The sequence below is a fragment of the Dendrobates tinctorius genome, unplaced genomic scaffold (genome assembly GCF_039654945.1).
Source record: "Dendrobates tinctorius isolate UK_male_01 unplaced genomic scaffold, ASM3965494v1 ptg000223l, whole genome shotgun sequence".
NCBI classification, from domain to species: Eukaryota; Metazoa; Chordata; class Amphibia; order Anura; family Dendrobatidae; genus Dendrobates; species Dendrobates tinctorius.
In genome coordinates, this window is record NW_027361890.1 from 90,473 (window position 1) to 106,085 (window position 15,613).

Sequence of the window (15,613 nt, forward strand, 5' to 3'; positions counted from 1 at the left end):
TCTTCCGAAGGTGGTGTCCTTTCACCGAGGATATTGTTCTGCCGTCCTTCTGTCCGAGTCCAACTCACCCTCGGGAGTGGTCCCTGAACAAGCTGGATCTGGTCAGGGCGATGAGAGTCTATCTGTCTAGGACGACTTCCTTGCGTAAGACAGACTCTCTTTTCGTCATTCCAGATGGGGCGCGGAAAGGTCACCCAGCTTCCAAAGCTACTATTGCTCCCTGGATCAGATTGGCAATTTCGGAGGTCTACCGGGTTAAGCATCGAGTGGCCCCTCCGGGGATCAGAGCGCACTCTACCCGGGCAGTGGGTGCTTCCTGGGCGGTACGCCACAGAGCCTCCGCGCTGCAGCTTTGCAAAGCTGCAACCTGGTCTTCGGTTCACACGTTTGTGAAATTCTACAAGGTCCACACCTACGCTTCGGCGGACGCCAGCCTAGGTAGACGGATCCTGCAGGCAGCGGTGGTGAGTCCACTGGCCTGATGGAAGTTTGTTTCCCACCCCAGGGACTGCTTTGGGACGTCCCATGGTCTCTGTGTCTCCCAATAAGGCGAACGAGAAAACAGGATCTCTGGGTTGCTTACCGTAAAATCTGTTTCTCGGAGCCTTCATTGGGGGACACAGCACCCTCCCATGTTCTACAACTCCTGTTCTTACTTTGGTTACAGTTGAGTTGTTTGTTCTGTTTTCAATCAACCAATCTATTCTGTTACTTCTCCTACTGCTTTCTCACTAACTGAGGAATTCCCTGCCGGTCGGTGGGGTGTACACTGCGGAGGAGGAGCTAACCTTTTTTTGTGCATAGTGTCAGCCTCCTAGTGGCAGCAGCAAACACCCATGGTCTCTGTGTCCCCCAATGAAGGCTCCGAGAAACAGATTTTACGGTAAGCAACCCAAAAATCCTGTTTTTTAGGTTGTGCGGATTTTGTTGAAAAATCCGCAGGTAAATCCGCAGGACAAAAGTCCTGCGGAATAGCCTGCGGTTTTGCCCTGCGGTTTCACACCTCATAATGGATAGGTTTGAAACCGCAGTGGAATCCGCACAAAGAATTGACATGCTGCAGATTGTAACCCACAGCAAATCCACGCGGAAAAATCTGCAGCATGTGCACAGCGTTTTTCAGTTTACTATTGAAAACAATGATACTGTACAACGCACCTAAATCTGCTGCGGACCCGCAGGGCCAAAACCGCTGCGGATCCGCAGCAGAATCCGCACCATGTGCACATAGCCTAGGAGCACAGTGGCCTCCATAATCCTTAAATGGAAGAAGTTTGGGACCACCAGAAGTCTTCCTAGACTTGGCCGTCCAGCCAAACTGAGCAATCATGGGAGAAGAGCCTTGGTGAGAGAGGTAAAGAAGATCCCCAAGATCACTGAGGCTGAGCTTCACAAATGTAGTAGGGAGATGGGAGAAAGTTCCATAAAGTCAACTATCACTGCAGCCCTCCACCAGTCGGGCCTTTATGGCAGAGTGGCCCGACGGAAGCCTCTCCTCAGTGCAAGACATATGAAAGCCCACATAGTTTGCTAAAAACACATGAAGGACTCCCAAACTATGAGAAATAAGATTCTCTTGTCTGATGAGATGAAGATAGACCTTTTTGGTGATAATTCTAAGTGGTATGTGTGGAGAATACCAGGCACTGTTCATCACCTGCCCAATGCAATCCCAACAGTGAAACGTGATGGCAGCATCATGCTATGGGGGTGTTTTTCAGCTGCAGGCACAGGACGACTGGTTACAATTCAAGGGAACACAAATGTGGCCAAGAACAGAGAGATCCGGGATGAAAACCTCTTCCAGAGTGCTCTGGACCTCATACTTGGCCAAAGGTTCACTTTCCAACAAGACAATGACCCTAAACACACAGCTAAAATAACAAAGGAGTGGCTTCAGAACAACTCTGACCATTCTTGACTGGCCCAGTCAGAGCCCTGACCTAAACCCAGTTGAGCATCTCTGAAGAGACCTGAAAATGGCTGTCCACCAACGTTCACCATCCAACCTGACAGAACTGGAGAGGATCTGCAAGGAAGAATGGCAGAGGATCTCCAAATCCAGGTGTGAAAAACTTGTTGCATCATTCCCAAGAAGACTCATGGCTGTACTAGCTCAAAAGGGTGCTTCTACTCAATACTGAGCAAAGGGTCTGAATACTTATGCCCATGTGATATTTCAGTTTCTCTTTTAATAAATTTGCAAAAATTTCTACATTCCTGTTTTTTTCAGTCAAGATGGGGTGCAGGGTGTACATTAATGAGAAAAAAATGAACTTTTTTGAATTTACCAAGTGGCTGCAATGAAACAGTGAAAAAAAATTCAAGGGGTCTGAATACTTTACGTACCCACTGTACTTTGCAAATTTATCATACATTTATCACAATTTCTTTTTTTTTGTCTACCCACTTTGTGAGACTTATGGAGGTTTTTGGCCATGTACCCAAATATGTTTTGTTCACCGAGCCACTTATTTATCACTTTTGCCTTATGGCATGGTCTCCACCATGCTTGAAAAGCATTGTTCATCACCAAATTGCTGCCGGATTTTTAGGAGTTGTTCTTGGAGGATGTTTAGATTCCATTCATTATTCTTGTTCTCAAGCAAAATTGTGAGTGAGCCCGCAGGGTTGGGTGAAAAACAAACCCCACACACGAATGGTCTCATGACGTTTTCCTATTGGCATGACACAGGACTCGTGATCGCGCTCACATTTTCTTCTCTGAAGAATCATTCTACCAGATGTCCCACACAGTCTGAAGGGAAGTACGTCAGAGAAAATAACTTTGCAGGAAGCACAGGGATTGGACTGCAGAAAACTGGGGTAAAGTTATTGTCTCTGATGAAGCCCCCTTCAGACATGAATAGCTAAGATTGGATTACCCCTTAAAGGCACAAAATAGCTGAATCCTTAAAGAAAATGTCTTATTTCAATCAAGTTTTTGTTTCATTTATTTAATAAAAAAAACATTTTGCCATTTTTTTTTTTTTTTTTTTATATCACGATTTGTATTCAAAAGCAAAATTGGTAATCTTCCAATAATCATAATAGTCACTGGCGCTCTTTTAGACTCATGGGCCCTAAATCTTCAACATGTTTTTCCCATCTTATAGCTGCACAAAAAGTTTGCTACTTTTGACATTTTTCATGCCAGCACCCGCAAAATCCGCTGAAGATGGCAAAGCATGGGCTGGATAGGGTGTGTCAAATCTGGAGTAACGCTTCTGGCAAGGTGCAGAGGTGCATGCCAGTGATAAGATGTGCCTCTTAATGAATTAGGCGCATCGTACTCCTGCACACCCATCATTAAGACACTGTATACACCTGCAAACGCTGTGCATGGGCAGAAATCTGCCAATTATTTGTGGCGGTGGGGTTACACAGAACTCATGAATATGGAGGGCTACCTGGAAACCAGTCTTCTAGTGATGAAATCACTGTTTTATTATTAGCAGGAGATTATCAAAACTAGAGCAAACAGCCCAGTAAATGACACGTTGCTGGAATCAGTCTCTGCCCCTGCATCTTGCTGCTCTCAGGTTGTGTGACAAATTCACTTCAAGAGTATGTTTTGCTGTGGAATCTGCACCAAAGAGACATTACACCACTGTTTTCATACCATAGTTATCATAATCTTGTCAGAAACACACTCGTATGTATGAGCAGCAATGGGATTACCAATAAAAACCAACTGGACGTGTATTTTTGTATTGTGTGTTTTGGAGGGCATCGGAATAAAAATTACCATTATACTTTGTATGAACATAACATAAGGGTTTTAGGGCTTGGGAACAGGTTCAGGCTTATGATGCTATTCAGAGGGGGTCTTTCTAGAGTTTGCAAGTACTCCAGTTAGACCACCTGTAAAAGTTGTCTTCTATGTGCACTCAAGAAAGTCTATGCTATTGGCGTATTCTCTATAGTGTCAGCTCCTCTCCATGGTCATTTTGTATGTGGTCTGAAAGCTGCAGAAACAAAGATCGTGGAATTGTAGTAGATATATAGAAGCCTTAGCCATGTGTGGGCTGCTAAGATTATCACAATGTACGGGAGGTGGCTCAGCATGCAAGTCAAAGATAGATGCATAATGTCAGTATCATGCATCACAGAGATCAGATGTTTCTTCTTCATGCCTTTCACACAATTTGTTAACCAAGTTACTGAGAAATGTCTTCTTTATTCCTACTCACGATAAATATTCAAATGTTATACTGAATATTCTTCTTCGTAGAACAAGCATTTAAAGCTACTTCTCAGGAAGCCACCAAAATCAGCCTGGCTTACTCCAAGCCTCCAGTGCCATCAGAAGAGGTGAGCGAGGCCACAGGTGAAAGAGACTGTCATTTCTGGGCTATTTTGGAGTTCTTAACTTATATCTTGTTCAGTTTTTACCTGTGAAGTTTTAAGTGGCATTACAGATTTTTTGTCATTAGATATCTTAACCCACGAGCCTGTTTCCACCTTCCTGACCCCGCCAAACTTTACAATTCTGACCAGTGTTACACTATAAGGTGATAACTCTGGAACGCTTTAACGGATCCCACTGATTCTGAGACTGCTTTTTTCGTGACATATTGTACTTCATGACAGTGGTAAAAATGTGTTCTATATGACTTACGTTTATTATGGAAAAAAAAAATAAAATCAAAGGTGGCAAAAATTTTGAACATTTTAAAATTTTCAAACTTTTAATTTTTATGCCCTTAAATCGCAGAGAGATGGCACACAAAATAGGTAATAAATAACATTTCCCACATGTCTACTTTACATCAGCACAATTTTTTAACATAATTTTTTTTCGTTAGGAAGTCAGAAGGTTTAAAAGATGACCAGCGGTTTCTCATTTTTCCAAGATTTACATTTGAAGTCACTTTGAGGGGTCTTTATGACAGAAAATGCCCAAAAGTGACACCATTCTAAGAACTGCACCCGTCAAGGTGCTCAAAACCACAATTAAGTTTATTAACTCTTCAGGTGCTTCACGAGAACTGAAGCAATGTGGAAGAAAAAAATGAACATTTCACTTTTTTTCACAAAATGTTTACTTTAGACTCATTTTTTTTATTTTCACAAGGGTTACAGGAGAAAATAAATCCCAAAATGTGTTGTGTAATTTCTCCTGAGCATGCCAGTACTCCATATTTGTGGGAAAACTATTGTTTGGGTTCAGAATTGAGCAGCCAATCACAGCTATTGTAGTTGTGGGGGGACGGTGCTACGATTCCGCTCTCAGAAACAGCAGGCACCTTCATGCGGTCACCGTGAGTGTAGTCTACATATACTTCATTGGTTGGGAAATCCTTCACTTCCATGATATATACATACCTCAAATGTTGGGAAGGTATGAGGAGCCCAAATTGATTGGTTTAATGCAATTTATGTAGCAGAACAGACAGTGCTGATTTCCTGGTGTGCAGTTGGATTTGGGAGACAAAACTGCTAAAGTGTTATAACTAACCTCATAAAGTGATGGTTAGTGCTAGGATATACTATTACTTTGTGATCAGTTAGGGTCCAGCCTCTTCACCCACACCAATCCTGAGAAAGAAGGGACCACAGAGCTATTTCACTTGAATGGAGCTGTGACGCAGATCTCTGTGCCCCATCATTCTCACCGATATGACATCACTTTATCAGATAAAGTTAATTAATACAAATTTGAAAAGTGATACCTAAGGTCATTTTTCCACTTAGTGTAATCATTTGTGTTTTTGTGTGCAGAAAATATGCTCTGTTTAAAGATAATCTGTCATGGCCAATCACGCTACTAACCTGCAGATGATGTAGGAGAGAGACTAAAAATTATTCTAATGGCCCGACCTTCATTAATAATAAAGATAACACAAACAGTGCTGTTTGTAACCCTCTGCATACATGTTCCGTGTGCTACTGGAGCTGCTCCTCACTACTGCCCCCTCCCTTATGGGATGTTACATAACAGATCGGGGGCGTGGCCTTCTCGCGACTTCTACTGGCAGCCTGCCCCCTGATGTCTCCTTGTCTGCAGTTCAATATGAGGGGGCGACAAGTATGATGATGAAATATGTACAGTAGATCAGAGGCTAACTAAAGGGGTATTATCAAGTTGTCTCTTGAGCAGCTCAAAGCTATGTGATCTCCTTACACTCTCCTCATTTCCTGTTTCTTTGACAGGGCGGGTTCTCCTCTTAAAAGGGGTTGTCCAGTCCAAATCGGTAAGTCGTCAGTCACGCTTTGTGACTGTAGACTTATGAATTCCCCCAGTGCATGCACTGTGTGAGGATTTGTCATTTTTTTAGCATACTCCCGGCCAGAGCCTGACCTGTGGGCACGGCCTTGCTTCCATACACGTGTACGGAGTGAGGCCGTGCCCTCTAGTCAGCCTTGCCCACTGTTCGGCTGTGTCACTAGACGGAATGGCCTAACCAATCTCCAGACCTGAACCCAATAGAAAATCTTTGGAGGGAGCTGAAACTCAATGTTGCCCAGCGACAGACCCAAAACCTGAAAGATCTGGAGAAGCTCTGTATGGCGAAGTGGGCCAAAATCCCTGCTGCAGTGTGTGCAAACTTGATCAAGACAGGTTGTGTCATGGGGCAGAAGTGTGGAGGCAGCACTAGACTGGGGATGAATGGTGAGGAACCACTCAGTTTATTATTTTATACATGTACAAGTCTATCCCTCACAACGTCTTTAAATAACCTGCATTATGAGCATTCAAATTAATGACAATGATTAGCCTTTAGAATGGCCACAATAATCATTACATGCCAGGGGATTTTTTTCCAGGAAAAGAGAAAGACAAAGGATATTTGTTTTTGGCCTACTGTAAGCCCCATTTGGGTGGATCTTGACTTGCTGTTGTTTATTCTGATGCGTCCCATTTCCAATGTAGGTTTATACATACTGCTTTTTTCCTTTCATTATAGGACTGTCAAAAGTTAAGTGACGGTCTTCTCAATGCTATTTTGGCAGCGTCCTCTTTGTATTATTCTCTTCCAAAGGATCAAGGTAAGCAATTATGAACTGTCCTTATGCATCTGCATTGTGTACACAATTATTAGGCAATTTGTGTTTTTGACGATTAATTTTCTTATTGAACAACTACAGCGCTGTTGGTCAATGAAGTAAACCTGAATATTTAAGAAAGTAAAAGTGAGGTTTTGTCTTTCTTAGGCAAATATCTGTGTGCAGAACTACTGGGCAACTATTAGGGCTCATTCAGACGTTCATGCCGATTGATCTGAGCACAGACCACTAATGCACTTTCTGGCCATGGCTCTCCCAACCCGAGCGCATATTTCTATGAGGCTGTGCTGTTCAGGTCGTCAAAGCTGCAGCTAGTCCATGCATTGTGGTCTGAGATTGGACCGATTTACTTGGACGTTTGAATGAGCCCTTACTGTGCATAATTATTGTGCAACTAAGTGAAAAACACAAATTTTCCCAACTCAATTGTTAATTTTAATGCGTTAAAATGAGACAAAGGGCTAAATATGGATATGGTCCGCACTGCTGAATAATGGAGGGTCACTCTGTATCGGATATGATGCTATTTGCGCTGATCTCTCTAGCGGTAGTTTCATTGAATGTGAGAATAGTAACCAAGTTCAAAATGTACATTTTTCCCATAAAAAAATACCAGTGACCAATATTGTCTTGCTTGTTTCACTGGTCTACACAAAAAAATCATCAGCAAAGGTAATGTGTCTGTTTTATAGAGTTTGATGTTTTGATTCCAAAATATGCTTGGTTTTGCTCTATCACATAAAGTTTCTGAGATAGAAGTATTTTTGTTATTACGTTATTTTTGCATTTTCCGCGTCTCCTCTGGTCAGCTCTGCCTCTGTCAGTATGCGGCATGCGTACCCTATCTTTAGCATTAGGTACGCAGGCCGTGTCGATGTATGCGGATGCCTCCACATGCGTCGTTTTGACGGTGCGGCGGCCGCACCAAAATGCAACATGCTGCGTTTGCCGCAGGTCCCTCTGCAGCTCCTCCATACGCTAGTGTGAAACTAGCCTACGTGGTGAAAAAAATTCCAAAGTTTGGTAAAAAAAAATCCGCAATTTTCCGAGACCCATAGCGTCTCCATTTTTCGTGATCTGGGGTTGGTTGAGGGCTTATTTTTTGTGTGCCGACCTGGCGTTTTTAATGATACCACTGTCGTGCAAATACTTTTGATCGCCCGTTATTGCATTTTAATGCAATGTCGCGTCGACAAAAAAAAGTAATTCTGGCACTTTGATTTTTTTTCTCGCTACGCCGCTTAGCGATCAGGTTAATCCTTTTTTTATTGATAGATCAGGCGATTCTGAACGCGGAGATACCAAGTATGTGTATGTGTGATTTTTTTTAAATTGTTTTATTTTGATTGGGGCGAAAGGGGGTGATTTGATCTTTTAGGTTTTTTATTTTTTTAATTTTTAAACACTTTTTTTTTTTTTAACTTTTGGTATGCTTCAATAGCCTCCATGGGAAGCATGCCATACTTGATCGGCTCTGCTACATACAGGCGATGCTCAGATCGCCTATATGAAGCAGATTTACAGCATTGCTATGAGCGCCAACAGCAACCATAGAAATCTCTTTGAGACCTCTGGTAGTCAAGGCAACACGTCGCTGACCCTCGATCACGTGACGGGGGTCAGCGATGCGTGCATTTCCGGCCTTGTGTCCGAAAGCGCTAGTTAAATGCCTGCTGTCAGCGTTTGACAGCGGGATTTAACTAGTTAATAGGCATGGACGGATCACGATTCCGCTGGCGCCTATTGCGGGCACATGTCAGCTGTTTATAACAGCTGACATGTCGTAGTTTTGAGGTGGGCTCACCGCCGGAGCCCACCTCAAAGCAAGGGACACCGACCGCTGACGTACTATCCCGTCAGCGGTTGGAAAGGGGTTAAAAAGATGTACCAGATGTACTTTAAGTGTCCACTTGGTGATCAAGGCAAAAGCTGGGCCCCTCGTGATATGCTCAAGTTCAAATGGTTTTCGTGACTGGGTGAATATGAGGAAAGTGCCTATGGCATTTGCTGCTCCCATGATTTGGAGAGAACCCAAAAGTCATAGTGATGACTGCTACTTTTAGGCCGGGGTCACACTAACCAATGCAAAATACGGTCAGTATTTTACATGCGTAATACGGATGAATGGCCCCTAAACAGTGCTCCGTATGTCATCCGTAATCAAGGTGTGGTCGCGTATTTTGCGCATGTAAGCATCCGTATGTAATCCGTATGGCATCCGTATGGTGAGATTTTCTCGCAGACTTGCAAAATGGACATATAATGGAGCCCAATGACAGGGTTTATAACAGAAACCAAAGAATAGATATAGACACATAGAATGCATATATATATATATATATATATATATATATATATATATACACACACTCACTGGCCACTTTATTAGGTACACCTGTCCAACTGTGTGTTAAGACTTAATTTCTAATCAGCCAATCACATGGCGGCAACTCAGTGCATTTAGGCATGTAGACATGGTCAAGACAATCTCCTGCAGTTCAAACCGAGCATCAGTATGGGGAAGAAAGGTGATTTGAGTGCCTTTGAACGTGGCATGATTGTTGGTGCCAGAAGGGCTGGTCTGAGAATTTCAGAAACTGCTGATCTACTGGGATTTTCACGCACAACCATCTCTAGGGTTTACAGAGAATGGTCCGAAAAAGAAAAAAAATCCAGTGAGCGGCAGTTCTGTGGCCGGAAATGCCATGTTGATGCCAGAGGTCAGAGGAGAATGGGCAGACTGGTTCGAGCTGATAGAAAGGCAACAGTGACTCAAATTGCCACCCGTTACAACCAAGGTAGGCAGAAGAGCATCTCTGAACGCACAGTGCGTCGAACTTTGAGGCAGATGGGCTACAGCAGCAGAAGACCACACTGGGTACCACTCCTCTCAGCTAAGAACAGGAAACTGAGGCTACAATTTGCACAAGCTCATCGAAATTGGACAGTAGAAGATTGGAAAAACGTTGCCTGGTCTGATGAGTCTCGATTTCTGCTGCGACATTCGGATGGTAGGGTCAGAATTTGGCGTAAACAACATGAAAGCATGGATCCATCCTGCCTTGTATCAACGGTTCAGGCTGGTGGTGGTGGTGTCATGGTGTGGGGAATTTTTTCTGGGCACTCTTTGGGCCCCTTAGTACCAATTGAGCATCGTTGCAACGCCACAGCCTACCTGAGTATTGTTGCTGACCATGTCCATCCCTTTATGACCACAATGTACCCAACATCTGATGGCTACTTTCAGCAGGATAATGCGCCATGTCATAAAGCTCGAATCATCTCAGATTGGTTTCTTGAACATGACAATGAGTTTACTGTACTCAAATGGCCTCCTCAGTCACCAGATCTCAATCCAATAGAGCATCTTTGGGATGTGGTGGAACGGGAGATTCGCATCAGGGATGTGCAGCCGACAAATCTGCGCCAACTGTGTGATGCCATCATGTCAATATGGTCCAAAATCTGAGGAATGCTTCCAGCACCTTGTTGAATCTCTGCCACGAAGAATTGAGGCAGTTCTGAAGGCAAAAGGGGGTCCAACCCCTTACTAGCATGGTGTACCTAATAAAGTGGCCAGTGAGTGTATATGTGTATTCTATGTGTATATATCTATTCTTTCGTTTCTTTATTAAACCTGTCAGTGTGAGTTTACTGTATCGTGCACTGAATTGCCGGCTTTGCTAAAAGACACCGGGTGCGTATTTCTCACAAGTCACGTGTGTTCCGTGTGTATTCCGTATTTTTTGCGCACCTATAGACTTGCATTGGCGTACTACGGGCGTAGTACGCTGACAATCGCAGCATGCTGCGATTGGCACGGACCGTAGAGTACGGATAAGAAATATACGGCTGGTGCGAGGGACCCCATAGAGAATCATTGGTCCGTGTCTAATGCGTGCTTTTAGCGCCTCTCACTCGGCCTTATTTTGTCAAACTGATTGGCTTTTCTACAAAGAACAAACATAAGATTAATTACCCTGAACTTGAATCTGCAATTAGGCTGGTTAAACTTGGTGGTACCTTGCTAGTTCTTGTACCACCGTTGTCTGGATTGGATCAGAATGATGTAGAATATGAAAACTATGGAGCTGAAGCTACTGGCAAAGACATGGAGACCTCAACTCAAGATGAGTATGTACCTGATGGAGCAGCCAGAACGCGTTACTCAACGTGAATTAACCCCTTCGTGACCGGGCCAATTTTTTAAATTCTGACCCATGTCACTTTATGTGGTGATAAATCTGGAACACTTCAACAATTCCCAGTGATTTTGAGACTGTGTTTTCGTGGCACATTATAATTTATGATAGTGGTAAATTTAGATTGATATATTTGTGTTTATTTATAAAAAAATAGAAACTTGACATATGTAAAAAAAAAAATTGCAATGTTCAAACTTTGAATGATTATCCCTTTAATCCAGATTGTCACACCACAGAAAAACATTAATAAATAACATTTCCCTCATGTCTGCTTTACATCAGCACCATTTTTAAAACGCTAATTTATTTTGTTAGCCTTTTAGGAGGTTTAAAAATGTAGCAATGATTTTTCATTTTTTGAAGGAAATTTGCAAAATTTATTTTTTTGAGGGACCTATCCAGGTTTGAAGTGACTTTGGGGGTGCTATATATTGGGAAACCCCAAACATGATACCATTTTAAAAACTGCACCCCCTGACATATTGAAAACTGCTGTCAGGTAGTTTATTAGCCCTTCAGGTGATCTTCAGGAATTAATGGAAAGTGGCATGACAGAAATGAAAAAGTGTTTGTTTACCACCTATATGTCACTGACTTCTGAACTGTCCGCTATAGCCGTTTTGGTCTGAGCATGCTCAGTAGCTCTGCCCACAAGACACATATATAAAAGCAAGACAGTGGGACCCTCAGCCACACCCAACATGCCACCCAAGACAGGAACCAGGCGCAGGAGAAGGCAGGAGACCACTGCAGCACCATCAGCATCACCACCACGCCAAATGGAGCAGCAAATGGAACATGCTGAGGAGGGGAGTCCAGCAGCAGATGAGAGACGGTAATTATCAAATCCCCCATTCCTCCAAACTAGGGCCATGGAATATCAAGATATTCATTGGCCCTTTGTTTCTCTTTATTCAACAGCCGCCCAAGAGATGCAGCAGCTGTAACACCACCCACAGGCATGGAGTCTGGCCAGCAGGAAGACAGCACATCTTCTTCTGGGAGCCCTCCCTCTCATCGTCAGCGTTTGACGGTAAGTTTTTATTTCCAAAATCCATCATCTCTGTAATATATGTCTATTCATTGCCTTTTATTTCAAAACAGGAATCACAAGATGAAGAGGAGCTCCCAGAAGAAGAAGGAAGGGGTGGACAGACACCTGGAGTGGGCTCACAATTGGTAAGTTTTTGGCATCAAACGCAGAAACACAACATCACACTACACACAACACATAGAAAACAATGTTCTGCAGACCACACACAGCAAACAAATGCCTACATCCAAAGACATAACATTTTTTGTTTTCTTCTCTAGTCTTCCCAATCTGGTGCTCGGCCAAGAGGTCCTCGCAGTGCCTCCCAGGGTCATCGGCGACAGCAACGTGGCGGTCACCAGCGTGTAAGTATAAATATTTTTGCTTTGTTTTTTTGCACTTTTTATTTCATTTCTTTTGTGGAGGCTAATTATCTTATTTTTGTCTTTTTCTTTAACAGCCTTCACAGCGTGCTCCCGACTCTGACGGTGAGGATGGAGGAATCGATGTGGACCACCTCATCGATCTCGTCAGAGAAAGGGAGCCGCTCTGGAATATGGCTGACCGCCGCCACGCTGACCTGATCGTTACCCGACGACTCTGGGAGGAAATCTGTTCGCTCCTTGTGGACCGCTGGGAGGACCTCGATGCTCGGGCCCAGATTAAAGAGCGTAAGTATATTCAGTACCGGTTGCTTGATGTAAACCAGTGTTTCCCGAACAACAGTCCTCGTGGTCCCCACGGATCATGTGTTCAGGATTTCTATTTACTATGGAAATCCTGAAAACATGACCCCTGGGGACCATGAGGACTGGAGTTTGGGAAACACTGATGTTGTATACTAACCACTCCTTTCTCGTTTCAGGGGACAGAATTGTGAAGCGGTGGCGGTCTGTGAGGGATCGTTTCAAGAAGGAGTTCAATAAAGAGATGCGGGCCCCGAGTGGATCTGGAGGACGCAGGAGCAAGTACAAGTACGCACAAGCCCTGTCGTTCCTCCGGGATACTATGGTCACCAGAAGGTAAATATTACACACCACATGTGAAAAAAAAATGTTTAGATGTAACAATTTTTTTTCAGCCAGGGCCATGCCTTGTCACTTTTTAATTGTTTTTTTTTCTCTTTATTCCACAGCACGGTGAGCAGCACTCGGGAGCCTGCACGGTTGGACCCTTCTGAGGCGATCCCTGAGGAGACCGGCACCGAGGGACACTTCGACCGCCCCGGTACATCTGCACCTTCACAGCCTTCCCACACATTCGACCCCTCTGTCCCATCCACCAGCACAGGAGCATCGTGGCCGCCTACATTACATGAAGCTGCTGGTGAGGAGATCGCTTTCCCTTTACCCCACCCTTCTGCCCCTGCCACCTCAAGTACATCTGCGGGTACTGGGCGGCAGAGGGGTCAGGAAAAGACTTATGCGCCAGAGTTCTTGCATCTGAATGCATCTTTCCAGAACTGTCTAAAAGTCTTGTCAGAGCAAATCTCCGCAGGCTTTCAGCAGATCAACTCCAGCATTCTGGAGGTGAAGACACTTCTGCAAACCATGCATTCAGAAGCAAGATCTTCGCCAAACCACACCTTTTTCAGGTCTGTTGTGGAGCGCATGGAAACGCTATCTCCTACCGAGCAGATGCATGTAATGCATTCATGCCACGGTGTTCTCCAGCACGTTACCTCCCAACCTCCTCTTCCCACCCCAGTAGTTCCTCCACCTGCACCCCCTCCAGCCACTTTCCATCCTCCCCCTCCTATTACATACCATCCACCTCCCCAGTACCTGCAACCTCCCCAGTACCAGACAACTCCCCACTTCCAGCAACCTGCCCCATACCAAACTCCTTCCCCATACAACTTGCCATCAACGTCAACTGCTCCTACAGTCCCTGCCCAACCCTCCACTCCACCGCCCACCACCTCTTCTGCCTCCCACATGTCCACCCATTCTGTAGCTTTTTCCACACCTTCACCTCTAACTGTTCCTTCCCCACCACGATCCCAGTCCTCTCTCCACACTCCCAGTGTCGAAGTGTCCTGCAGCCCCTCCAGCAGTATTTCCACCCCACACTACACAGATTTATAATGTGTGTATTTTAATAAAAATGACCAGTTTTATGGTTTCAAAGCTTTATTAAAAAAGTTTATTAAAATTTAAAAACAGTTTACTAAAAAAAACATTTTTCAATAAAAGTTAAATTATTTTACACTGGTTGTCTGTCATTTCTTTCTGCGGCCAAAAAGGTTAAATACAGGGTATTTAAAAGGTAAAATGGTATTCAAAACTAGGTATATAACTGTGGGTAAATTTTAGCTTTTTGCCACAGTTGTGTTCCTGGTTGTGTTTGAAGCAAAGTATTTCACCTAAAAAGTTGTGTTTATTGTTTGTGATTTCCTAACAATGTACACAACTTTTGTTACAAGGTGAAATACTTTGCATAAAACACAACCAGGTACACACCTGTGGCCTAAAGGTAAAAATAGTAAGACCATGACAAGATAGCCAACTTTGGTTGGCAAAGGTATATACTGTTGGTACAGAAGGTACACAAGTTTGGTTAAGGGCACAAATCTTTCACACTCTGTCATCCTGCCAGTGTACTCTGCCTTGAGGTGACATAAAGTATAGTGCAAAATTGTCCCTCATTACTGAAACCGTCACAGAACTTCTAGTGGTAATGTCATGGTAATCTTGCAAGGTGGTTTCTTCAGAGGTGTCCTCAATGGAAATGGGTTCCTTGCAGATAACAAAATTGTGGAGTACCACGCAAGCTTTGATCACCTCGTCCACAGTTTCTGTCTTGAGGTTGATCGCAGTCAATAGGACCCGCCATTTGGCTGTCAGAATACCAAAGGTACATTCAACCATTCTTCTTGCTCTTGTGAGGCGGTAATTAAAAATGCGTTTTGTTCTTGACAATCTTCTGCTACCGTACGGTTTCAAAAGGTGTTCTGACAGCTGGAAGGCTTCATCCCCTACACAGACAAATGGCATAGGTGGACCAGATGTTTGCGGCAGCGGTCTAGGGGGTGGGAACTGGAAGGTGTTTCCATACAGTTTACGCCCCATGGCAGACAGTTTGAAAACTTGAGAGTCATTGGAGCGGCCATAGGCCCCAATATCAACAGCAATAAATTTGTATTCCGCGTCAGCGATGGCCATGAGGACAATTGAAAAATATTTCTTGTAATTGAAATATCCCGATCCGGCTGGCTTTACAATGCGGATATGTTTCCCGTCCACAGCGCCCAAGCAGTTGGGAAACTGACATATCTGTTGAAACTTTTCTGAAATTTCAATCCACCTCTCTGTTGTGGGCTCTGGTAAAAACTCTTCAGCTAAGGAGTCCCACAGTGCACGGC

At 43.9% G+C, this 15,613-nt stretch overlaps 2 protein-coding genes across 2 annotated transcripts in view; both read left to right on the top strand.

Moving 5' to 3' along the window:
- Positions 1 to 15,613, top strand: part of CCNDBP1 (cyclin D1 binding protein 1) — a 46,335-nt gene that overhangs the window by 19,167 nt on the left and 11,555 nt on the right. Inside the window, exons 3-4 of the mRNA XM_073555240.1 lie at positions 4,235 to 4,314; positions 6,912 to 6,993. Of these exons, the coding sequence (XP_073411341.1) occupies positions 4,235 to 4,314; positions 6,912 to 6,993 (162 nt within the window). The remainder of the gene's footprint in view (positions 1 to 4,234; positions 4,315 to 6,911; positions 6,994 to 15,613) is intronic.
- On the top strand, positions 13,123 to 14,459 carry LOC141058991 (uncharacterized). Its single transcript, XM_073555216.1, has 2 exons — positions 13,123 to 13,271; positions 13,385 to 14,459. Exons 1-2 carry the CDS (start codon positions 13,180 to 13,182, stop codon positions 14,334 to 14,336), a joined length of 1,044 nt encoding a protein of 347 aa, XP_073411317.1. The 5' UTR covers positions 13,123 to 13,179; the 3' UTR covers positions 14,337 to 14,459.

What these genes read in the sequence shown, in the direction of transcription:
- LOC141058991 (XM_073555216.1), top strand. Translation starts at nt 13,180, where the DNA reads ATGCGGGCCCCGAGTGGATCTGGAGGACGCAGGAGCAAGTACAAGTAC. An exon ending in GATACTATGGTCACCAGAAG is followed by an intron (nt 13,272 to 13,384) that starts GTAAATATTACA and finishes TTTATTCCACAG; the next exon opens with CACGGTGAGCAGCACTCGGG.